The sequence below is a fragment of the Loxodonta africana genome, chromosome 10, assembly GCF_030014295.1.
Source record: "Loxodonta africana isolate mLoxAfr1 chromosome 10, mLoxAfr1.hap2, whole genome shotgun sequence".
Taxonomy (NCBI): Eukaryota; Metazoa; Chordata; class Mammalia; order Proboscidea; family Elephantidae; genus Loxodonta; species Loxodonta africana.
Genome location: NC_087351.1, coordinates 51,251,648 through 51,278,329, shown reverse-complemented (window position 1 = coordinate 51,278,329; position 26,682 = coordinate 51,251,648). Strand labels below are relative to the sequence as shown.

At 37.6% G+C, this 26,682-nt stretch overlaps 1 protein-coding gene across 2 annotated transcripts in view; it reads left to right on the top strand.

Moving 5' to 3' along the window:
• Positions 1–26,233, top strand: part of FBXO33 (F-box protein 33) — a 31,088-nt gene extending 4,855 nt beyond the window's left edge. Inside the window, exons 2-4 of one of the 2 annotated variants that reach the window (XM_003408468.4) lie at positions 20,777–20,887; positions 21,476–22,161; positions 24,193–26,233. In XM_003408468.4, coding sequence (XP_003408516.1) covers positions 20,777–20,887; positions 21,476–22,161; positions 24,193–24,464 — 1,069 coding nt within the window. In that variant the 3' untranslated portion in view covers positions 24,465–26,233. The remainder of the gene's footprint in view (positions 1–20,776; positions 20,888–21,475; positions 22,162–24,192) is intronic. The other variant, XM_064292411.1, reaches the window with a different exon arrangement.
• Positions 26,234–26,682: the final 449 nt, after the last annotated feature.

The following is a 26,682-nucleotide window of genomic DNA, read 5'->3' as shown; positions in this document are numbered from 1 at the left end:
GAGTGACTTCCAACCTAGGGGGCTCATCTCCCAGCACAATATCGGACAATAAGCAACTGATCCATAGAGTTTTCATTGGCTAATTTTCGGAAGTTGATTTCTAGGCCTTTCTAGTCTGAGTCTGGAAACTCCACTGAAACCTGTCCACCTTAGGTGACCCTGCTGGATAGCAACGTGCAAGCCACCACAGTATGACAAACAAACAGACAGGTGGTGGTCTTGATAGTAGAAATCCGTTAATTCTTAGATTTGTCTTGGTGATTGGGCATGCGCAATGAAGCAGAGTCTTACCTTAGTTTTCTCAGTATTGGTTTACCAAGATGCAATAACTGATAAGGCAATTTAAAAATACATCTTAAAATAGGATAAAAATCCGCTGGACATTTTAGATTACTGTCTAAGATGGTAAGTAGGAAATGCCTTAAAGGTATGATCTCAAATATCCCTTAGTCTTATTTTTCTTGAAATATTTTTCCCCATCATAGTGTAATGAATACATGTAACAGCATTTTACTTTTGAGAATTTAGTTTGTTATTGTTATTACTTGTTTAAAGACACCGTTTACAGAATAAATATCTTGAAATGTGTTGGGACTGTAACCAGTCTAAGGGGGCTTGTTGGCTGCTAACCAAAAGGTTGGCAATTTGAACCCACAGCCACTCTTCAGGAGAAAGATGTGGCAGTCTGCTTCAATAAAGGTTACGGCCTTGGAAACCCTAGGGTGTTTCTACTCTGTCCAGTAGGGTCACTGTGAGTCAGAATCAATTCAAAAGCAAGAGGAGCTAGCCGGTCCGCACTGCCCAAGAAGGTAGTTGCTTATCAAGAAGAAAGGTGAGATTGTGCAATCCCAACAGACTCTTTCCTTACCTTAAAAGGACAAACTAAAGTTGTTCCATAGGGACAGCTTCAAAGTCATTCATTAATTGTGAAGGGAGGAGATTCTACCTCACAAAGAAACTAACCTCCTGGGAAGATCCTGTAAGGGGCTGTCTCCGTAGATGCATTCTTACAATGTTCAGAAACTCAACAAAAAGTTGTCAGTGTAAAATATGGTTTTTCCTATGTTAAATGAGCTGTTTAGCAGCCTTCGAGTGATTCAATTATTTCCATTTTAATGTCTTAGTTCTGAGGCAGCCTTGGGAGAGTTCACTTAGCTTGTCCAATTTATCTAGGACCTAAAATGATAGTTAGAGAAAATCTCTTTTTTTTTTCTGCAAATATTGAGAGCCTACTATGTGCTAGATAGTGAAGACATGTGCCCTATTCTCATAGGGTCTGCATTCTAGAGTGGTAACAGAAAGAAACAAGTAAACAAATGAAAAAAAGATATTATTTCAGGTTGTGAATATGTCACAATCTAACAACAAAAGAGGACTATGTAATAAAGAGTGATTAGGTGGCAACATTAGATAGAACTGTCAAGGAAAACCTCTTTGAGAAGATATTTGAATTGCAACATAAACGACAAGAGCCAATCATCTAAAGATCCTGAGTGAATAGCATTCTGAACAAGAAACAGTAATCATCAAGGCCTTGTTGTCAGCTGCCATCATCAGGTTGGCCCCCAATTCATGGCAACCCCATGCAGAGTGAAACGAAGCTCTGCCCAATCCTGCACTGTCCTAGGCTGTTGTGTTTTTCATAAGCTGATTTTCAGAGGTAAATTACCAGATCTTTCTTCCTACCCATCTCAGTCTAGAAACTCCACTGAATATTGTTCAGCATCGTAGCAACACTCAAGCCTCTACTGACAGATGGGTAGTGGCTGCTCATGAAACGCATTGGCTAGGAATCAAACCTGGGTCTCCTGCATGAAAGGCAAGAATTCTACCACTGAACCACCACAGCCCCTTGCACCTCACCAAGGCCTTAGCCCAGACAAATCTGGCCAGCTTGAGCAGTAGGAAAGAAAGTATGGCAGGAGAACGACAAGTGAGGGTAAGAGTGGTGTCATGATGAGCTGAGAGGTGGAGGAAGGAATGGATTATGTGAGCTTATATTATAAACCATAGAATGAAGTTTAGACTGTTTTCTGAGAAAAAAAGTCACTGGGAATTTTTTTAGCAAGGGAGCGATGTGATCTAATTTGCATTTTAAGAGAATCACTCTTATGTGTGGTGAATAGATTCTAAGAGGGAACAAGAAAGGAACAGGGAGACAAGTTGGAAAACTTACAGTAATCTAAACATGAAATAATGGTAGCTTGGACTAGAGTGGAGGAAGTGGAGATGAAAAATAAATGGGTTTGGAATATATTTTAGAAGTAGAGCCAACAGGACTTGCTGACTGGATATGGGTAGTGAGAGAAAAGGAAGGATCAAACACTTTTCATCATTTCTCTATAAGGTGCACTCAGTTTTCTTGTCCTTACTATTGTTAAAATTATCTCTTAATAGCATGTTAAATAGCACTTTTTAAATGTTAATCTTAGTTATAACTTTTGAATGAAACCTCTGAATTTGGGATTAATGGTAATTCTTAGATGGTAATTGAGTAAGTGAACTTGTAAAACAAATTCTAGGAAATAGCTTTTAGTTAACAGATACTAATAAAGCTAGTAAAGAATACTGTTCCAGAACAATGACTTATTTCTGGGCTGTAATGCAGGCCTGTCCAATGTGGTAGCCGCTAGAGCTCCTTAAAATTTAATTAAAATTAAATAGAATTAAAGATTCGGTTACTCAGTTGCACTAGCCACATTTCAAGTGCTTTATGTAGCTAGTAGCCACCATATTGGACAGCACAGAATAGAACATTGCCATCATGGAAGAAAGCTCTATTGGACAACATTTCTCAGAAGCATTTGTTTTTGTTTGTTTGATTTGGCTGTGGTTCTTTAGCATTTGTGAAAAGTGGAAATAAGTTTACTGAAAGGTGTTACGTAGATGTAAACACAGTTGATACTGAGTATGAACTAAGAAAAATAGAATTGACCTGGAAGAATTTCATTCAATGATGTGAATTTTTTGGCTTTTATCCATTTAAAAAAGAAACAAACAAACAAAAAAAAATTGTATTTTATGAGCTATTTTATAGTATTGAGACCCTCTTAAAAGGGAATCTTCTTCTTTAAAGTCCAAAGTTCTTTTGTATTCCCCTTTCCAGAGCTAAGTAGAGTTAACTATATTACTTTGATTTAAGCTGGCCGAGTTTTGCATTTTTCCACTGATAGCACTTATTCCAACAAAATAATTTTGGATGCTCTGAAATGAAAAGAAACTTACCAAAGTTACTTTTACAGATGAAGTTCCCAAATTCTGAACCACGGAAGAGTCAACAAGGTCATCATGCCCAGTCTCAGAAGCCTTTTGGGTCTCAGTGGTAGTAAACAGTCCAATAGGACTCCCAGAAAAAGATGAAGGGTTTTCAGCCCTCTGCAGTTAGACCTTGAGGAATATTTGTTGGGCTCGTAGATGGTTAATATTGTTTTCTGAGAATTGCCCAAACTAACAACTGAATTTATATTTGTAGATTTTTATCAAATACTTTAAAAAATTGTGATGGCTGTTTAATTCATGGGGAAATTCTTTGCTGAAAAGAGAATAAGATACTTCTTTTCAATGGAATTTTAATGTATATGTTTAAGTTGTATGTTTTTCAATAACTGGTTGAAAAGATAAGTACAAATCACAGGTTTTAGGAGAAGAACTTTTAGTTTTCTAGGCAAATATGTTATTTTAGATGGATTCCTAGTGTATACTGTATTTTTTCACAAATAATACATGTTATACATGTCTGTCAGTTTGTCGTACTGTGGGGGCTTGCGTGGTGCTGTGATGCTGGAAGCTATGGCACCAATATTCAGATACCAGAAGGTCACCCATGGAACACAGGTTTCAGCTGAAGTTCCAGACTAAGACAGACTAGGAAGAAGGACCTGGCAGTCTACTTCTGAAAAGCATTAGCCAGTGAAAACTTATGGATAGCAGTGGTACCTTGTCTGATGTAATGCTGTAACATGAGCCCCTCAGGTTGGAAGGCACTCAAAAGATGACTGGGGAAGAGCTGCCTCCTCAAAGTAGAGTCGACCTTAATGACGTGGATGGAGTAAAGCTTTCAGGACCTTCATTTGCTGATGTGGCGTGACTCAAAATGAGAAGAAACAGCTGCAAACATCCATTAATAATCAGAACCTGGAATGTACGAAGTATGAATCTAGGAAAACTGGAAATCGTCAAAATTGAAATGGACCGCATAAACATCCATATCCTAGGCATTAGTGAGCTGAAATGGATGGGTATTGGCCATTTTGAATTGGAAAATCATATAGTCTACTATGCTGGGAACAACAACTCGAAGAGGAATGGTGTTGCATTCATCTTCAAAAAGAACATTTGAAGATCTATCCTGAAGTACAGTGCTGTCAGTGATAGGATAATATCCATACGCCTACAAGGAAGACCAGTTAATACGACTGTTATTCAAATTTATGCACCAACCGCTAAGGCCAAAGATGAAGAAATAGAAGATTTTTATCAGCTGCAGCAGTCTGGAATTGATCGAACATGCAATCAAGATGCATTGATAATTACTGGCGATTGGAATGCGGAAGTTGGAAACAAAGAAGAAGGATCAGTAGTTGGAAAATATGGCCGTGGTGACAGAAACAACGCTGAAGATCGAATGATAGAATTATGCAAGAACAATGACTTCTTCATTGCAAATACCTTCTTTCACCAGCATCAACGGTGACTATACACATGGACCTCACCAAATGGGACACACAGAAATCAAATTGACTATATCTGTGGAAAGAGATGATGGAAAAGCTCAATATCATCAGTCAGAACAAGGCCAGGGGACGACTGTGGAACAGACCGTCAATTGCTCATATGCGAGTTCAAGCTGAAACTGAAGAAAATCAGAGCAAGTCCACGAGAGCCAAAATATGACCTTGAGTGTATCCCACCTGAATTTAAAGACCATCTGAAGAATAGATTTGATGCATTGAACAGTAGTGACCAAGACCAGACGAGTTGTGGAATGACATCAAAGACATCATCCATGAAGAAAGCAAGAGGTCACTGAAAAGACAGGAAAGAAAGAAAAGACCAAGATGGATCTCAAAGGAAACTTTGAAACTTGCTCTCGAATGTAGAGGAGCTAAAGCAAAAGGAAGAATTGATGAAGTAAAAGAACTGAACAGAAGATTTCAAAGGGCACCTTGAGAAGACAAAGTAAAGTATTATAATGACATGTCCAAAGAGCTAGAGATGGAAAGCCGAAAGGGAAGAACATGCTCGGCATTTCTCATGCTGAAAGAACTGAAGGAAAAATTCAAGCCTCAAGTTGCAATAGTGAAGGATTCCATGGGGAAAATATTAAACGATGCAGGAAGCATCAAAAGAAGATGGAAGGAATACACAGTGTCATTATACCAAAAAGAATTAGTCGATGTTCAACCATTTCAAGAGGTGGCATATGATCAGGAACTGATGGTACTGAAGGAAGAAGTCCAAGCTGCTCTGAAGGCATTGGCGAAAAGCAAGGCTCCAGGAACTGATGGAATATCCATTGAGATGTTTCAACAAACACATGCAGCACTGAAGGTGCTCAGTCGTCTATGCCCAAAAATATGGAAGACAGCTTCGTGGCCAAGTGACTGGAAGAGATCCATATTTATGCCTATTCCCAAGAAAGGTGGTCCAACCGAATGTGGAAATTATAGAACAATGTCATTAATATCACACGCAAGCAAAATTTTGCTGAAGATCATTCAAAACTGGCTGCAGCAGTATATCGACAGGGAACTGCCAGAAATTCAGGCCGGTTTCTGAAGAGGACGTGGAACCAGGGATATCATTGCTGATTTCAGATGGATCCTGGCTGAAAGCAGGAATACCAAAAGGATGTTTACCTGTGTTTTATTGACTATACAAAGGCATTGGACTGTGTGGATCATAACAAACTGTGGATAGCATCGCGAAGAATGGGAATTCCAGAACACTTAATTGTGCTCATGAGAAACCTTTCCATAGGTCAAGAGCCAGTTGTTTGGACGGAACAAGGGGATATGGATTGGTTTAAAGTCAGGAAAGGTGTGTGTCAGGGTTGTATTCCTTCACCATACCTATTCAATCTGTATGCTGAGCAAATAATCCAAGAAACTGGGCTATATGAAGAACAGGGCATCAGGATTGGAGGAAGACTCATTAACAACCTGCGTTATGCAGATGACACAACTTTGCTTGCTGAAATGAAGAGGACCTAAAACACTTACTAATGAAGATCAAAGACCACAGCCTTCAGTATAGATTGCACCTCAACATAAAGAAAACAGAAATCCTTACAACTGGACCAATGAGCAACATCATGATAAATAGAGAAAAGATTGAAGTTGTCAAGGATTTCATTTTACTTGGATCCACAATCAGCACTAATGGAAGCAGCAGTCAAGAAATCAAAAGACGCATTGCATTGGGTAAATCTGCTGCAAAGGACCTTTTCAAAGTGTTGAAGAGCAAAGATATCACCCTGAAGACTGAGGTGCGCCTGATCCAAGCCATGGTATTTTCAGTCACATTATATGCATGTGAAAGCTGCACAATGAATAAGGAAGACCAAAGAAGAATTGACGCCTTTGAACTGTGGTATTGGCGAAGAATATTGAGTACACCATGGACTGCCAAAAGAACGAACTAATCTGTCTTGGAAGAAGTACAGCCAGAATGCTCCCTAGAGGCACGGATGGCGAGACTGGGTCTTACATACTTTGGACATGTTGTCAGGAGGGATCAGTCCCTGGAGAAAGACATCATGCTTGGCAGAGTACAGGGTCAGCGGAAAAGAGGAAGACCCTCAGTGAGGTGGATCGACACAGTGGCTGCAACAATGAGCTCAAGCATAGTAACAATTGTAAGGATGGCTCAGGACCGGGCAGTGTTTCGTTCTGTTTTGCGTAGGGTCGCTATGGGTCAGAACCAACTTGACGGCACCTAACAACAACAACATACCTTTTTTGCCAACTGCACACCCCCCTGCTCATTATTTTTTTATGTGTGCTAAGCCAATTTTTTTTTTGTGTTCTGACTTCACATGACCCTAAGAAGAGATAATTAAACTATGAAATAAGCAGACTTAATATAACCTCAGTGTTTCACTTTAGACAATCTGATAAGGGTTTTGTGTTTAACTGTTGAGCTAACCTAATGTGATATAATTATCAACTTAAGTTAGTAGAAACAAATGCACAGTTTCTGTTGTTTATTTTCCAATTACCAGAGAACTACCAAACTCAATCCATAATTTCTTGAAGGTGGTTTATGCCTTCGTTGTACAATTATCAAAAGTAACATTTCAGACTATTTTTATACACGTAAGCAGGAGATTAAAGAAAATGAACAGAATGATGTGATTTACCTGTAACATGGGAGGATGGGTGAATGAGGCCAAAATTCGCTTCTGGAAATGTCACAAGGCATACGTAGTATCTCAGTCATCTAGCCCTGCTGTAACAGAAATACCACAAGTGGATGGCTTTAACAAAGAGAAATTTATTTTTTCACAGTCTAGTAGGCTAGAAGTCCGAATTCAGGGTGTCAGCTCCAGGGGAAGGCTCGCTCTCTCTGTCAGCTCTGGAGGAAGGTCTTTCTTATCCTGCGCTAGGAGCTTCTCTGCACAGGAACCCCAGGTTCAAAGGATGCTCTCTGCTCCTGGTGCTTCTTGGTGGTATGAGGTCTTCAACTCTCCCCTTGCTTTGCTTTCCTTTTATCTCTTGTAAGATAAAAGGTGGTGCAGGCCACACCCAGGGGAAACTCTTTTTACTGCTGAATCAGGGATGTGACCTTAGTAAGTAAGGGTGTTACAATCCCACCCTAATCCTCCTTAACATAAAATTATACTTACAAAATGGAGGACAACCACACAATACTGGGAATCATGGCCTAACCAAGCTGACACATATTTTTGGGGACCACAGTTCAATCTATGACATGTAGTGTATGCAGGGAAGTAGACTGCCACATCTTTCTCCCACAGAGCTGCTGGTGGGTTCAAACTGCTGACCTTTTGGTTAGCAGCTGAGCAGTTAACCATTGAGCCACCAGGCTCCTTTGTGAACACAATACATAGTTTAATAATTGGATGAGCAAAAGACTAGGAGAGAGACTAGAAAAGACTAGGAGAGGCTGAGTTTCTAACTTATAGGTGCATAATTTATCTGATTTAGCTAGGGTCTGGAACCGGTTACTTTTTTAAATAGAGTTAAAGAAAAACACAATTACGTTGAAGAAATTCATTCTCTTTCGGCAAGAATATGACCTTTTGCAGGTTTTAAAAAGGTTGACTACTAACACTGTTTATGATTTTATGCTATTTCACAAACATTTTAGGATTTGCAAAGTAGGTTGTATCCTATTAATATTACCACAGGAACCGAGCTAAATTAATTTGAAGATTTAAAATCAAAGAACAAACTTTCGGACCAACTGTAATGTTTTCTCAATATGTTTATGTTACATCCTTTTTGAACCAGTACATATTGTGGACATTCTACAGGAAAGAATCCTCTTTGCTTCTTTAATTCACTTAGTGATTTGACAGTCAATCAATCAATCAATAAGAAAAATCAGATCACAGATTGCCCCTGTAATTAAAAGGATTATTTGGCACAAATCCTTTGTTACCACTGTGGTCTCCTGGCTTCAGAATAAGGCATCTGTTTATTGCCTCGGTTCAGTAGGCTCTACTCCACTGCTGTTGCCTAGATGTACTTTTCAGTCCCTCTTTTAACATCTGAGGAAACCCTGGCGGCACAGTGGTTAAGTGCTGCGGCTGCTAACCAAAAGGTCGGCAGTTCGAATCTACCAGGCACTCCTTGGAAACTCTGTGGGGCAGTTCTACTCTGTCCTGTAGGGTCCAGTGAGTTGAAATTGACTCAACAGCAACAGGCTTGGTTTGGGTTTTTTTTTTTAACCATCTGAAACAGTAATGAGCCACCGGGAAGCCGTGTACAGTTTCCTTGGCTTCCCCGTATGGTCTATAATCTAATTTCAGCATGGTATATTTGAAAGCTGCCCTTGAGCTGCCAATTCTTTTTTCCTGTTTTTTGAAGTTTTAGAATGAATTATTGTTTTTCAGCTCTCTCAATAAATATTTATTTTGAATAGAAAAATACCTAAAAACTTTTTTCCCACCCTTGTCCATCATATACTGCTCTAAAATATGCCACTCATCATGTTTCCTGTCACTTTCAATAAGACCAGTGTATTAAAAAAAAACGCTTTAATTAAAAGAAAACAGCATGAACTAAGTTGGAGTCAGAAACCAAGTTTGTCTGCCCGATTCTGCCCTGACTAGCATTGCAGTCTCTTCAGTTTACTTATCTGTAAAGACAGAAGATTGAATTAGATGATCACCTGGGAGGAAAGTTTGTGCATTGTTGGTTCTGCTGCAAGATTATTACCATTTCATTGCTGCAAATAGAATTTTTGTTAAATTGCCCTGACTGGCATGTTTGTAACATTGCTCGCACATTTTAAAATATTATATAGCCAAAACTCAAACTAGAATCATCCAGAGAGTCTCCTTGTATTAACCTCAGTTAAGTTTTACTGTGATACAGGTTGTTACTTTTTTTAAAATGATTTTAAAGTGAATTAATTTCTTATAAAGGTAAAAACAAGTAAAAGCCATCAGGTTGATTCCGACTCATAGCAGCCCTATAGGACAGAGTAGAATTGCCCCATAGGGTTACCGAGGAGTGGCTGGTGGACTTGAACTGCTGACCTTTTGGTTAGCAGCTGAGCTCTTAACCACTAGTAATTTAATTTTTTCCTTGCATTTTCAAGTAATATGTGTTTGTAATAATAGAAATTTTTTTTAATACAAAGATAAACCCAAAAAATTCACCACTTATGAGATGATTGCTACTAAAATTTGATGCATCCTTTTGCAAAGTAGTAAGAATCTGTGTGTGGTTTTATACCTTTCTTTCCATTAATATTGGAGTCCTGGCGGTGCAGTGGTTAAGAGCTTGGCTGCTAACCAAAAGGTCAGCAGTTCAAATCCACCAGCCACTCCTTGGAAACTCTACGAGGGTAGCTTTATTCTGTTCTCTAGGATCGCTATGAGTCGGAATCAACTTGACAGCAACAGGTTTGGTTTTTTTTTTTGGTTTCCTGTTAATGTTAACATCATGTGCATTTTTTTATATCATCAAAAATTCTATCAAAATAATATACATTGGCTGTACAAAATTTAAAGTTTACACCTTTGTTTTAGACGTTGTTATATTGAACATTTATTAAGCCCACTACAAACCCAGGGAAACCTTGGTGGTGTAGTGCTTAAGCGTTGGGCTGTTAACCAAAAAGTCAGCAGTTCAAATCCACCAGGTGCTCCTTGGAAACCCAATGGGGCAGTTATACCCTGCCTTAAAGGGTCGCTATTAGTCAGAATAGACTTGACGGCAATGGGTTTGTTTTTTTCTTGACAAACTCAAAGGAGCCCTGGTGGTGCAGTGGTTAAGAGCTCGGCTACTGACCAAAAGATGGACAGTTCGAATCCACCAGCTGCTCTTCTGAAACTCTATAGGGCAGTTGGAATCGACTCAACAGCAATGGGTTTGGTTTTACAAACCCAAACAAATTGTATATAATTTACTCATCTTTTATAAACATCCTGGTCATCAAAGGTAACTAAGTATAGAATTTACATTAGTAATCAACCCCCCCATCTTAAATCCAATGCATTTAGTGTTTCATATCTATCCTTCAAATCCTTCATAGAAGGCAGTAAATTTCAATTGGAAGGCACGTGCCCCCGCCCACCCCTGCCGTGAGTCAGAATCAACTTGGTGGCAACATGTGTTGTTTTTTTTTTTTTTTTTTATGTAGGTTTTAGAGAAAAATACAGTCTAAAAATATATCAGAAAACTGTTGAAAATCCTAAATTGAAAACACTCTGGGAGCTGGTACAAGCGGTAGCAAAAAAAAAAAAAAAAACCCTTAAAGTGTCAAAATTTAAGATGCTTTATTTTCTTTGAGGGTTTAGCTGAGAAGAAAGTAGATAGTCCGGCACTTGTGTGTGTGTGTGTATGAAGAAATTAGGCTAGAATTTTTTGAGAGTAATTACACTCTATATTTGTGACAAAGTTCTTTAAGAATTTTAAGTAAAACCTTTTTATTTTCACTGGAGACCGAGACACTCCTAATAAGTTCTGTTGTTTTCGTTTGGTTTGGGTTTTCACAGCTATGACTTAGATTGACTAAAAAGTGGCATTTCTGATGAAGTCTGTTTCTCAGATTTTGAAGGCTTGCCAGCAAAAATGACACAATCAGAATTCTAGGCCTAAAAGAAACTAGGTTTTGATCCTAACATAAATGTACTTAATTTTCCTTTACCTACTTTTGTGTTAACCTTTAATAGTGATCCCTGTCATTTGCTGCAAGCTGCTTACGCCTTCTTAACTTACATATGGAGGGAAGCAGTTGTTAAAACCTGTGGATGGAGGCGGGGGGCTGTACATTGGTAAATGTGGTAAATATTACATTTTAAATGTGGACAGGTCATGTGTGTAGGTCTAGAGTTTTTAGTTGTTTTGTTTTATTATTGTGTTTTGTTTTTTAATATCCCTTTAGGACTCTTGGCCTAAGGTCATTGGTTCTTAATCTTTTTTGGTTAATCTTGAAGAGCTGATGAAAGCTAGTGATCATTCTCCCAGAAAGTGCACATAAACACAAAGTTTAGCCAGCATTTTCTAGCACGAACCCCAGATTATTGTTGTTAGTTGCCATTGATTGCAGTTTATGGCCACCCCCATGTGTGCAGAGTAGAACTGCTGCATGGGGTTTTCAAGGCTGTGACCTTTTGAAAGCAAATCATCAGGCCTGTCTCCCGAGGTGTGTGCCTCTGGGTAGGTTTGAACTGCCAACATTTTGGCTAGTAGTCAAGCTTTCAACTGTTTGCACCACCCAGGGACTCCTGACCCCAGATTAAAAAACAAACTAAACCGGTTGCCATCAAGTCAAGTCCAACTCAGAGCAACTCTGTACGACAGAGTAGAACTGCTGCGTAGGGTTTCCAAGGCTGTAATCTTTACAGAGCACACTGCCTCATCTTCCTCCCTTGGAGCAGCGGGTGGGTTCAAACTGCTGACCTTTCAGTTAGCAGCCAAGTACTCAAACATTGTGCCACCAGGGCTTCTTGACCCCATATTCAAGAAACCAAACCCGTTGCCGTTGAGTCGGTTCCGACTCATAGCGACCCTATAGGACAGAGCAGAACTGCCACATAGGGTTTCCAAGGAGTGGCTGGTGGATTTGAACTGCCAGTCTTTTGGTTAGCAGCCACACTGTTAACCAGGGTGCCCCCAGGGCTTCATAAATCCCTACTTTTTACCATTTCAATGTTTTATCTACTTATATAATACTGGTTTCCATTTTTTAAATACCATAAATTATTTTTGCTTTTAAATATTTTTTTTTCACTGCCAGTTCATATTATTGTTGTATAATGTTTTGTAATGACAAACTAAAACTTAAAAATTGGTAAGTAGATAATGCTTATTAGAGGATAGACACCATCGGGATATATCGTCCCTAGAATCTATGCTACTTTTCATTCATTCTCTTTTCATCAAAACCCCAACTTGAATGAAAATCAGAATCAAGAGATAAAATAATTCTGTTTAAATATATATAAATGAAAAAACTTTTAAAACCTATGACTGAGGAACCATACTCTTTGTTCCAAGAAACATTAATTTAGGTAATTAATTCTCATTGATAATGCTAATGCTAAGTAAGTCTTATGAATTGGATGAGTTAACACTGCAGGTATGTGCTGTAGCTATTGAATTTCAAAAATGGTTCAAAAGAGATGAATGATAATTTGAGTCAAAATACAAGAGTTGTTTGCTTTTTAAATTACAGGAGAGAATGGTCACTGCTCAGTAGTGTAAAACCATGGCTTTTTTAATTACTTTCTCTGTTTTTATTTCTAACCTATGAACACTTCCACCCCGTGTTCTTGGATCAAAATTCAACAACCACAGGTTTATTGAATCGTAGAATTTTAACATTGAAGATGACAGGAGGTTTAGCGAAACGAGCACTTAATTTAGAGCAGGATTCCAAATAATATTTAAAATAATACAGCTAAGTAATGTGACGTTTATAAGAAGAAATAGGATGGTGCTGATAATATGGTAGGTTTTTTCCTTTTTAAATCACTTAGAAATTACTTTGTTTTCAAATAAGAAAACTGCATTACAGAGAATATTTGTATTTTGGACACCTCGTATAGTAACAGGAGCCTGATTTCCTTCCCATTCAGTCCTCTTTCTGCGCTACCTTTCTTCCCCTGGGCATCCTTTAAAAATGTGAATAATATTATTCTTGATGCTTATAATGTGATTTATGTTGATTGTCGCAGTAAGAGAAGATTAGAGCTTTATTCAGGCCAGTGTGGTTAGTATGGGAATAAGAAAATACAAATACGGAAATGACTTATGGCAAGCAAATGTAACATTTTCAACACCATTACTGATTGTGTCAAGAAAAATTAACCTATTGTACTTTGAGTTTCACAGCACACGTAACTCAGTGCATAAATTCTAGGTAGTGAGTGCCGTTGGACTGGGGAGGGATAAATAAGATTGATTTGGGAAATAAAATGAATGGACATAATCTTTTATATACAATTTAGTAGCACAGGGATTATAAGGTTCATTTTTGGATAATACTGTGTAGGACTGAATGATAAGGAATTTTAGATTGCTGAGTAGCTTTGGTATAAGACGGAATTCAGTGCCGCTTGTCAGTAAAATTTAAATACCTACAAAAATGACATTGCAAGGATATTTTAGTCAAAATTGAAAAGGAGAGGTAGAGATAGAAAAAACTTTTCTATTTCAGATTCAGTAAATCCAAGTCGCAGCTGTGAGAAAAATAAATTGGGGAAATGTTTTATTAAATCCTACTTTTAAATTTAACTATTAGTAACCAAAATGAAGGTATAGTCACCATTATGCTAATAACTGCCACAAGTATCAACAATTTTTATTAATAGTCTTGGCCATTAGCAATGATGGTGAAAGATAATTTTTCAGCTTTTATTTTTTAATTCATAAGGTCTTTTGTATTGCATTACTTGTAGATGATGATGTCATTAGGTGCCCTCAAGTCAATTCCAATTTAAAATGACCCAGCGTAACAATGTAACAAAATAGAACTGCCTGAGGTCAGGCTTCTCTCAGCCCTACTGTCACTGCTGGCTCTGCCGCTGAGCCCCTTCTGGGCCTGTCATCGCTGGCTCTGCCTCCCTGTCTTCAATATTACAAATCTTTTAGGAAGTTCTTTGCCTACTCTTTCTTTCTGTTTCTTCCTTCTGCTTGCTTCCTTCTGCCTCTTTTCTTGGATCTTTCTGTCTGCAAAAGCCTCTATGAGGTTGGCTGCTTATGTCTACAAACTTTTGTCAGTTTCAAGACATGGCTGTCCCACCAAGGCCAGGAACTGACCAATGCCCTCTTGGTAAGCCACAGACTCTGCATTTGCATAGTAGGTGTGTCTAGACTTCAACTCACTCGCTTTGCCTTTTTTATTGACCAATCCCTGCAAGGTACATCAAAGTATCAAGCCAGGTTGCTTACAACTTACCCAGGAAATGCCACCCTGCCTGGACAAAAGTAACAAAACCTCTGGGATAGAAAACTAGGGCAAAGGTAACTCCTCGGGGCTTAGGGGAAATATCTCTAAAACCGTTTTTCCAAAGAAGCAAGCCAAAAGTCCACATAAAGGAACTCATTTTGCCACAGCCCCTTTGTTGTCAGTCCTCTCCCCCATCCTGGGTCCTGGGGAACCACTGATCTGCTTCCTATCAGTATGATTTTGCCTTTTCTAGAAATTCATGTAAATAGAATCAAATAATATGTGTGATTGGCATAATGCTTTTGATATCAGTCCATACTGTAGCATGTATAAGTAGTCCATTCCTTTTTATTGTTGGTTAGTATTCCATTGTATGAGTATATACCATGGTTTGCCAGCTAATGGATACTTGTATTGTTTTCAGTTTTTCTCTGCTGTGAACATTTGCATACTGATCTTTGTGTGGACATATGCTTTCATTTCTCTTGGGTAAATACCTAGGATTGGGATCACTGGATCATGTAATAAGTATATCTTTAAATTTTTAAGAAATTCCCAAACTTCTCAAGGTGGCTGTACCATTTTTGCATTCCTAGAAACAATATATAAGTTCTAGTTGCTCCATATTCTTGGCAACACTTGGTACTGTCAGTCTTTGTTGTTGTAGTTGTTGAGAATATACACAGCAAAACCTACGCCAATTCAACAGTTTCTACATGTACAATTCAGGGACATTGATTGCATTCTTTGAGTTGTCTGACCATTCTCACCCTTCATTTCCGAGTTGTTCCTCACCATCAGCATAAACTCACTGCTCCTTAAAGGTTGCTATTAAATATTGCCAGTTGTTGTTGTCAATTTGATCCCATATAGATTGTTCTTAAAAAAGCATAATGCTCAAGGCAGATATTTTTTACTAATAAGGTAAACTATTATTTGGTTTTAAGAAGGCTTCAGGGAATATATTCAGTTTGAGGTTTAAAGATTATCTCAGGGCAATAGTTTCGGGGGAGGAGCCTCCATGGCTCCGGAAAGTCTGGAGTCTGTGAGAATTTAAAATTCTGTTCTATATTTTCCCTGGCAGTCTTTTTAATTTTAGATGTTCTAGTTGGTGTGTTGTAGTTGTATCTTATTGAGGTTTTAAGTTGCATTTCTCTAATGAATAAAACCAAAAACCAAACCCAGTGCTGTCGAGTCAATTCTGACTCATAGCCACCCTGTAGGACAGAGTAGAACTGCCCCTTAGAGTTTCCAAGGAGCACCTAGTGGATTCAAACTGCCAACCCTTTGGTTAGCAGCCATAGCCCTTAACCACTACACCACCAGGGTTTCCCTCTAATGAATAGTGATGAGCATATTTTCATGTGCACTTTGCCATTCATACATTTTCCTGTTAAGTTGTAAGAGTTCTTTATGTATTGTGAATGCAGGTTTTTTAATTAGATACATGATTTTCTCTAGTGTTGGACTTTGTTCTCGGACATAATTTATGTGAAATCAGTTTGATCCTTTCAAGCCATGCTTTTAAGCTTTGTTAGACAGGTCCAGAGCAACCTTTACTCTAGGGCTAATTTATCACCACTACGCACAGTGAGCAGTGATTAAGAGCTTGGCTACTAACAAAAGGTCGGCAGTTCGAACCCACCAGCCACTCCTTGGAAACCTTATGGGACAGTTCTACCCTGTCCTATAGGGTCTCTGAGTCGAAATTGACTTGATGGCAACGGGTTTTTGTTTTGTTTTGTTTTGTTTTTTTACTAATACATGGCTATTCTGAGGATGCCACTTAATTCTCCTGTATTACGAGTTCTCTCCACTGTGGCTGATGGAAACATGAACTTTTCTCCCCACTGTACTCTACGGCTTTCCGGTGGTACTTTCTGCAGCCTTGTAGAGTTTCACCCCAAACATACGCAGATCATTCGCAGCCAGAGACTGGAGGGGGACACCTCTGCAAATCTGTGGCGCTGTCTCTGTGCAGCTTCCTTTTCTCTGGTACTCTGCGCTGCAAATTCTAGCCACTTTGGGCACCCCCCGATCTCTGTCTCCTCAACTCTGGGCAGTGTTTGGGTTCTTCCACCCTGCATTGCGTTGGAAAGTCTCCAGGCCGTAATCTGAGGTAATCATAGCACTTATCTCATTTTTCCTATCTTCTAGAGAACACAGTCCTACATTGCTTATTGTCCAGTGCTTGCAAATAGTTGTTTCATATGTTCTATCCAGTTTTCTAGTTGTTTACAGTGGAAGGGCAGTTCTCATGGCTTTTTAATCCTTTGTGGAAGAAGTAAATAAGGCATTGACAGTGTTATGGATATACAGTAGTAACTAATGGAAGTTTGGTTGAAGGAAAAATAATGAGGTTGTATAAATATTTTTTTTTTTATGACTTGTACAGGACTCTCAGAAAAGAGAGTATTATTATTAGAACTCGAATGTAATTTTTTTCTACTTTATATTAGAATTCGTAGTCTCCAAAAACAAATATTATGGCTTTAAAATTTTGTTTTTTGCTTTTTAGAAGAGGTTATGAGGACTTTAACCTCTTTATATTCACAGATATGATAGAAACTTTAGAATTAAAAAAAAAAGGATAAAGAGGAAATACTTTAAAAGCAAACATAGTTATATATTAATAGTAGCATACGCTTTGAAGTCTGATATGGCTACCATCCTCTGAAGAACAATTTTATATCCTTTTTTTAAAAGAGAAAATGTTCTTTTAAAAGTTTAATATCTTCCTCTGAAATGTTTTTCTGGTGTCACATGGAAAGTTAAGTTTAATGGACTAATTTAAAATTGTTTAAAGGTCAAGAAAAAATTAGATTATTTCCATTAGTAATCCCTCTAATATTTTCCTTGACATGTTCTACATTGGCTCTTTTATAACCTTTTCCCATTTACCAGTTGGACTCTTAATGTTTTTCTTCTTGATTTATGTGAGCTTCTTTTATATATATAAAAATAATTAGCATTTGTTTCATGTTTTTCTCATTTTATTGGTTTGCTTTTTTTAGTAAAATGTGTTGTTGAATATTGAGTTCATTGTTATATAGAAAAAAATTCTCTTTCCCTTTCTAATTTATTCTTCTAAGCTTAGAAAGTCTTTTCCTTCGCAAATGAGATAAAGATGCATTTCACTTTCCTTCTATTTTTACTTTGTCTCTATAGATTATTTTGGTCTATTGAGTCAGAATTGGATTGAATTTGATTCATCTCTGAAACTGTTATTTGTCCCAATGACACTCATTAAGTATGCTTCCCTCTTGTCTACTGATTTGTAATACCTTCTTTATCATTTATTAAACTCTTCTCTGTAACGGGATCTGTTTCCAGCTATCTGTTCTATTGATTTGTCTCCCTGTCTTTTCACCAATGCCATTATTGATTTTAACATTGTGACTGCCTGGTATGTTTTACTATCTGGTATGGAAAGTCCTTTATCCTTCTCTGCCCTCCTTATCAGGAGCTGTATCTGTTCTTTCCTGTATATACAGCTTCTGCTTCTCCATTAGAGGTTTTATATATTCTTAAGTCCCTTTCATCTCTCCTCTTTACAGCAAAAGTTTCTAAAAGAGTTGTCTGTGTGCACTATCTCTAATTCCTCACTTCCTGTTTCTCATTCTACTCCAGCCTTACCTCATCACACCACACAAAACAACTTCATTCTGATCGGTGTTGCTAAAACCAGTGGACATATTTTTGTCCCCATTTTATAAGATCTTGAAGCCGTATTTGACACTGTTGATCACTCAATTCTTTGTGAAAAACTTGTCCCTTGGTTTCTTTGATTTTCATACTCCTAGCTTTTCTCTAACTTCCCTGGCCATGACTTCTCAATCCCCATGCAGCTTCACCCTTCTCTATTTTAATTTTTGGAGTTCCTCACGACTTAACTGTCTGCCTACTTTTCTTCTCATTTATATATACTCTTTCCATAAGCAACATTGATTGCCCCCCTTCATGGCTTCAGTTTTCACCCAGATAACCGCTCATCTCCAAACCTGGGTGACATCTTAATGGCACCAAGCTCAACATGTCTAAAGTAGAGCTCATAATCTAACTTCTCTACTACCTTACCTTCCCCCTACTGAAAACATTTTTAAAAGGCTCTGATAATTTTTCAATTCATATCTAGTAATCCATATCCAAAAGAAAAGCTCTACCATCTATGCAGTTCCACAACCTAGAAAATTTAAGAGTTATTCTTGCCTGCTCTCTTTTCCTCACCCTTACAGCTAAGCCAGCACCCATTCTTGTCCATTTTAACTCTTAAATATGCCTTGAGCCTATCCATTGTCTGTGCTTCTACCACCAAAAACCTGGTTCAAGCTACTGTTCTGTCCCCTCTCTGCTACTAAAATAGCCCCTTGAGTAGTCTCCACACTTTGACTCTGCCCTCCTTCCAGGCTGTTCTGATGCCACAGTAATGTTTTCTAGACATGAATTTAATCATTTTATTCCCTGCATAAAACCATTTTGGGGGCATCTCATTACTTTCAAGGCAAAAACCAAAATTTTTTTTTCACATAGGACCCTATCCACCTCTACAGCCTCATTTCATTTTATGTTCACCCTCTCCCTATATACTCTAAGCACGCTGAGTTCCTTCCAGTGCTTCAAGCTCACTTTACTCCCTTCAATTCAGGGGCTCTGCGCATGGTTTTCTTTTTTACTGTAACACTCTCTCCCCACTGTCCTTCTTCTGCTTAACTCCCACTCATCTGTAAGATCCTGTTTTCATCCATTTACGTAGGGAAGCCTTCTCCGATTTACAGCTACACACCACCATGATATGATGTGGCACTGTGTACCTGTCCTTCACAGCACTTGATCACTGTCGTGTCTGCAATGCATACCACAGTGCTTGGTACTTAGTAGAACTTTAATGAATATCTGTTTGAATGAATAAATGAACTAATAATTACTCTTCATCCTTTTTTTTTTTTCTTTATCCTAAATTTTAGAATCATCAGCTTTTCAGTGAAATTAAGGTTATTAATTTGGAAAAATGTAACATACTATCAAGAAATTTTATTTTCATTTATTTGAATAGTCTTTTGTCATTCTTATGGATTATTCATTTCTTATTAAAGTTATCCTGGAATTTTTGTATTAGAAATAGAATCTCTAGTTGGTTATTAGTAGTATTTAGGAGTATTGCTAATGTCTGTTTTAATCTTTAACCAGTTTTGTTTTTTTTTAGTTCTCTCCTACTTTATTTAGAATTCTATTAGAAAAGTGCTTTTTATAGCTAAAATTGTCTAAAACTGAAAGGTTTTACCTAGTTTTTTATCTCCCTTGATTGGCTCAGTAGTTAAAAGCACTCCGCTGCTAACCCAAAGGTGGGCAGTTCGAATCCACCAGCCGCTCTGCAGGAGAAAGATGTGGCGTTCTGCTCTGTCCTATAGAGTCGATATGAGTCGGAATTGATTCGACGGTAGTGGGTTTGGTTTGGGTTGCTTGATTACAAAACTGGGAAAGGCTCTTTTCGGGTTTTAGTCAAAGAATATTTCTTACTGAGAAGATAGTTTCAGGGCAGGGAGTTCCCTACCATTTAGCATTTATCAAGTTGTCTTAACTGGTTTGAGAAATTGCTACATAACTAACATGTATTTTAAAAAAACTTAGGGCTTATACAGTTGTTTCATATGTCATTTTCTCATTTGCTTATTCCCAAACCCGATAAGATTGGTGTTACTATAGATGAAGAAACTGAGTCTCAGGGACATTAAGAGGCTTTTCTGTGGTCATTAAAATACTGAGTTCCTGATCCAATCATGATACCCCAACTCTCATTCTTTAAAGCTTATGCTGTTTTCCCCGTGCCATGTTTCTTTTCATTGTTAAAAAAAAAAAAAATTTTTTTTTCTTTTTATGAAGCAATCAGAAAGTACGTAATTGGATACCAAATGAGGTATAGGAGCCCTGGTGGCACAGTGGTTCAGAGCCTGACTGTTAACCAAAAGGTTGGCAGTTCAAACCCACCAGCCGTTCCTTGGAAACCTTATGGGGCAGTTCCAGTCTGTGCTATAGGGTCGCTATTTGAGTCAAAATTGACTCAACAGCAACAGGTTGTTTTGTTTTAAACAAGTTATAAAGTGGAAACTTTCCTAAAATAACACTTCTGCTAAGGTATTTTCATACTTCAACTATTTAGAAAGTCTTTTTAAATATTTTTTTCTTGTAGGAATCTTCAGAAGTTTAGTCTTTTTGGAGATATAAGTGTTCTACAACAGCAAGGAAGTTTGTCAAATACATACCTCAGCAAGGTGGACCCTGATGGCAAAAAAATTAAACAGTAAGTTATATAGTTGGTAGAAAGGGGCCTATTCTAATACTAATTTTCATATTTTCTGAATTCCTTTCTGAGAAATTGTGAGACACAATCAGAAGAGTAATGATTTCTTTTTTCTAAGAAGAGCATCTGTCCTGAAAATGTCTTAACTATGAAATACAGCGATCAGCATATGCCATTCTATGTCATAATCCTTCAAGACAAATCAAAGAACTTGCTGGCTAACTGCTGCTATTTAGAATTGTTATTTGTCTGCTTGCCTTTCTTGGAACGTAAATTGCATGTCATCAGTCTTCTCTACTATACTGATGTAAAATACTGCTTTCCTTGGTCGAGGAACATATTTCCATACGTTTAATAAATCCATATGTTTAGCGTATCTTATTCAGTACATTTTCAGGTGAATTTTAATGGTAATTGTGATAATATTACTTGTGGGCTGAATAGAAATTAACTAATGAGAGAAAATGGGTCTCAACATTGCCTGACATTCATTGCCTATTTTCAGAAAAAAATTATTTTCAGAAGTCGGTGTTAAATGATTAGAACTAACTGCTAATAGAGTCATTGTGGCATGTGTTTTTCTTACAGAATTCAGCAGCTTTTTGAAGAAATACTGAGTAATAGTAGGCAACTGAGATGGCTATCCTGTGGATTTATGCTGGAAATAGTAACCCCCACATCACTGTCATCTCTCTCAAACTCTATTGCCAACACCATGGAGCACCTGAGTTTACTGGATAACAATATTCCTGGTAACAGCACTCTCATTACTGCAGTTGAACTGGAGCGATTTGTGAATCTGTGCTCACTTGCTCTGGATTTTTGTGACTTTACAGCTGAGATGGCAAGAGTCTTAACCGATAGCAACCACGTGCCTTTGCAGCGACTGTCTCTCTTGGTCCACAATGTTTCTGTGATGCACAAGTCTCTGGACAACATGCCAAATGATGAACATTGGAAAGCCCTGTCACGAAAGAGCACCGGCCTTCGGGTCTACATAATGGCTTTTGATATCAAGAGTGAAGATATGTTAAAGATTCTGAAACCCAGTATACCACTAGAGAGGATTCATTTTGACAGCTACATCACTTGTGTTTCAGGGGCTATTGTTGATCTTATATCCAGGCAGTATGACAAATTCCTCAGTCATTTTATATTAATGAATGATGTGATTGACACATCTGGTTTTCCAGATCTTAGTGACAACCGAAATGAAGATCCGTTGGTTTTATTAGCATGGAGGTGCACAAAGCTCTCTCTTCTGGCAATTCATGGTAGGTGACTTTTGTTCACTATTGTTTGATATTGGTCTTACATTTAAAACATTTTATGCCAGTGAAAAGATGGCACTGACCTTAATAGTGTCAAGAAATCTTATAACAACTTGATATGCAGGTTCTTATCCTTTTAAAAAGTCCGTAAGATGTATCACTAACAAATGGAACAGCCATATTTCAACAGCAGGTCTTCCACTGCAGCTCCTCTGTTAGTTTTTTCTTCCACCATGAGATTGGTGGTACTTCACAAAATGGCATTTGAAATTAATTGAGCTGTCTTAAGAATATATACATACCTACCTGTAATAGATATGTTCCCTCTAATCACAAGATCCCTTAAAAACAGCACAGAAGGAAGAAAAAGTATTGTTTTTATTCGCCACCTCATCTTCTAGATTCTGGGTATCAGTGTATTTATATGGCATTTATTTCAATGATGATTCTTTTAAGTAGGCAATGCTTATTTCTTACTGAGGCCTTTCCTGTTAATGTGAACTACTCTTATTTATAGAAAGAGTTGCTATCCTGACAAATTAGAAGAACATTTTACTTCCTTTTCTGGTGCTTATAAGAAAGTCACAGGATACAAAATAAAAAGTCTATATGAATGTCTTAAACTCTGTATTAGCTCTGTTTCATTATTTTTGTAATTAGTTGTGTAGCCTGCACTTATATGTGGGATTGTGCTTCGTTTCCCAAGTTTTGCTTTATAATTCGGCCAGTCATCAGCGGTAGTTAACAAAGAATAGACCAATATTCCAAGTAGTAAGTAAAATGGGGATTTTATATAAAGAAATACCAGGCTATTTAAAAGTTATTTTCAAACCAGTCTTTTTTTTTTTTAGTTTTTATTGTGCTTTAAGTGAAAGTTTGCAAACCAAGTAAGCCTCTCATACAAAACATATATACACCTTGCTATAAAGTCCTAGTTGCTCTCCCTTTAATGAGAGAGCACAGTCCTTCCCTCCACTCTCTATTTTCCTGTCCATTCGGCAGGCTTCTGCCCTCTCATCTCTTCTCCAGACAGTAGCTGCCCACATAGTCTCATGTGCCTACTTGATCCAGGGAGCTCACTCTTCACCAGTATCATTTTCTATCCCATAGTCCAGTCTGATCCCTGTCTGAAGAGTTGCCTTTGGGAATGGTTCCTGTCTTGGGCTAACAGAAGGTCTGGGAACCATGACCTTCGGGGTCATTCTAGTCTCAGTCAAACCATTAAGTCTGGTCTTTTTATGAGAATTTGGGGTCTGCACATCCCACTGCTCTCCTGCTCCCTCAGGAATTCTCTGTCATGTTCCCTGTCAGGGCAGTCATCAGTTGTAGCCGGGCACCATCTCATTCTTCTGGTCTCAGGCTGATGTAGTCTGTGGTTTATGTGGCCCTTTCTGTTGTGTCTTTGGTGTTCAAACCAGTCTTTTTAAAAAAGCTTTTTTTCTTCTTTTAAAAGAAATCAAATGCTAGATAGCTAAAGCCCACTATCCCTTCCATCCCTTCCCAGAGATAACCATTATTCTGGAATTTGTACAGTTCATTCCCATGACTGCTTTATACTTTACATATTTATATTACAGACAATTAACAATTGTCTTTCAAGTTTAAAGTGTCACTTCATAACTTCGGACTGTGAAGTATCATAGGAGATGTTTTTTCACAAATGGAAAATACCAGTTTATATTGTTAATAGATACATATATATAAAGCAAAAAATTTTCCCTATGATAACATCACTACCCAAAATATAAAATTATACTTTGAACTTTGTCTTCTGTTTGACTGATTTCAATGGTATCAGAATAGAATTACATCACCTACCAATTCACCACCTACAGTGGTGTTTTAGGAGACAATATCAAATTTCTTGCTTTTTTTTTCCTTGAGCTAAGCAATAATATTTCCTTTTCCAAACTCAGTATGTTTTTAAAGGAAAAAGATTTAAGTGGTAAGTGAGATACAAATCTGAAGCTTCTCAAGAAGCTGTCAAATAGAAATCAAATCCATGGAGATGACAGCGCTTGTCTTATTTTTCAGGTTACACAGTGTGGGCACACAACCTCATTGCCATTGCTCGTCTTCGTGGCCCTGATCTAAAAGTGCTGGAAGTCACTGAAGAAAGCATTGATTTTGACCAAGGTGAACTGGCTGACCAGGATGTGGATCCAGTGCATAACCTTATTGAGCAAGTTTCCCTGGGCCTGGGTCAACCCTGGCACGCGGTCATGGACATCGAATCACTCAGTGTCTTCACTGAACCAAATCGTCATTTTTACAGAGAGATGCAAAGCTTCAGCGAAGGCATTTAGCTTTTTTTAAAAATGTACAATTCCTGTGGTTACATATGCAAGTAGGGTCCTATTATGTTTTTTCCAGTAGTGTGAATTAATCCCTTTGTGCCGTGTTTAATCAGTATTAGCTTTATAGAATTATATATGTATATTCTACTTCTTGATCAAAGAACGTAGTCGGGTATTGGTTTAGAAGTTCAAAGTGACAATGTATAGGGCTTTCACGGTTAATGGACTTGTTACCAAACCTTAAGGATATACAACCTTCTGAGGTTGCTGGCTAACTTTATTTTTCACTGAGTCACTCTGCCTTTTTGATATTTTTACTATTTGTGTGTCAGAGTTCAGAGCTCAGGAGCCGAATTATTTTTATACATATACAGATATATATCCACAGCCTGGTGAGTTTGTATGCAGCGCATTGCATTCATGCATTCTGATAGCACTTCATTAATTTTGATTTGAAATGGATGAAGGCAGGATAATTAGATCCCAAATGAGTTACCTTTAACAGAAAAGCCAAGACTTTAACTTTCATTACACATATAATAGTTGATATCTCCAAATACCATTCTGAATTTTGTATAGTACTAGGTTAGAATATTGTTTAATCCTTTCTTAAAAAAAATACATTTACATAAACATGAAAACTCAAACTGTTGGATTTTTTAAAAACTATCCTGCTTAATTTTATTCATCAATTACATTATACATTCAAGTTAGCTTTTTAGCCCAGATTTTAAATAGTGGAGGAAGAAAGAAATTGTATTCCAGGGTAAACCACCAAAAACAAAATCAAAACAGAGTCATAAATACACATGCTATCAAACATTAGTCGTGAAATCCCTAGCAACAAGTCACTGGATTTTTCTCTGTCAGCGCGCGTGTCAGCTGCCAAAGAATAGACTTAAATGAAGAAGTGCCCACATGCTGGCAGGGGCCGGCCCACTCTGGCCAGCCAGATACTGCTAGATTGTAATATTTAAGGTCGATTTTCGACCTGTGGTACACAGCTGTGCTGTGGCTCAGTCAGCAACCTCAGAACTCTGAAAAAAAAACGAAACAAAAAAAAAAGAAAAAAAAAACCATGCACCTGTTTCACTGTGAATAGTGAATGTAAAGGAAAGAAAGGAAAAACTGAAAGCTTGTTCTCTCACAGGTATGAGCTGCTATGATACATGAAGAACATTCCATGAAGTATGTTTTAAAACCTTGTTATATCTGAGAGGCTTTAAAAGCCGATTTAACTGTTTCAGGGCAACCGCGGTACAGACGTGGTCTCTGTGAGACTTCCACCTGACCCCAGTTTTAAATGGTACGAATGTTGTGCATTTAATGTTAAAGGACAGTCTGCAATAATAAAGTAAGTAGCCAACGTGGGTGCCCAGCAGTGCTGAGACCTGGCTGCTCTATTGTAAGCTTTGGAAACACAATTTATGCAACAGATGTCCAGATATGATTCTATTTATGGAAAAAGTTTATATATGTTTTACAAATGGTTTTACCATCTTATATTAAAATGACCTTTTGACAGGTGTGCACTGTTTTGTCTCCAGTGAGCACATACCATGCGGATTTTATATGTACATCAGTAGTGTGAATCCACTGGCACAGTGTGTGTAAATGCCAGATGTGGTGAGATTTTATCATATAAATGTGATCGGATAAAATAACTCCTGACAGAAACTGTAAGGAAACCAGCTGAATGTTTGACCTGATGACTGATGTTGTATGGTTTATGTTAAATGTATATTCTTTTAATCAATGAATAAAGCATTAAAAAGTGATCATTGTAATATATTTTATTGTATATGAGGCATGAAAACTTTTAGCGTTAAATAAAATGCAACAATTCTTATATGACGTACAATTATATTTTAGCTCCTATTGAGCTCCTATTGCATTCTAGTGCAGCAAAGCTTAAATATGAGAATACATTATTTAAAAAAGCCTAGACTGAATAGTTTTGAGCATTTTGGGGTTTTTTTAAAACTCACTTTGGAAAAATACATGCTTAGGCTAGTTTGCACAAAATCTCAGTGTATTATATACTTAGAATGCATTTTAATATGAGAAAACTAGTTTATACACATTAGAAACTTATTTTTTAAAATTCCTAGGTTGGGTGCAAAAATACTTCATATATGCCAGTATTAAATAGGTCATAAACCCCTCCTACCTATATTGCTCCCGTTTGGCAGTATAATCTCCATTTTTGGTTGGTGAGAAAAACACC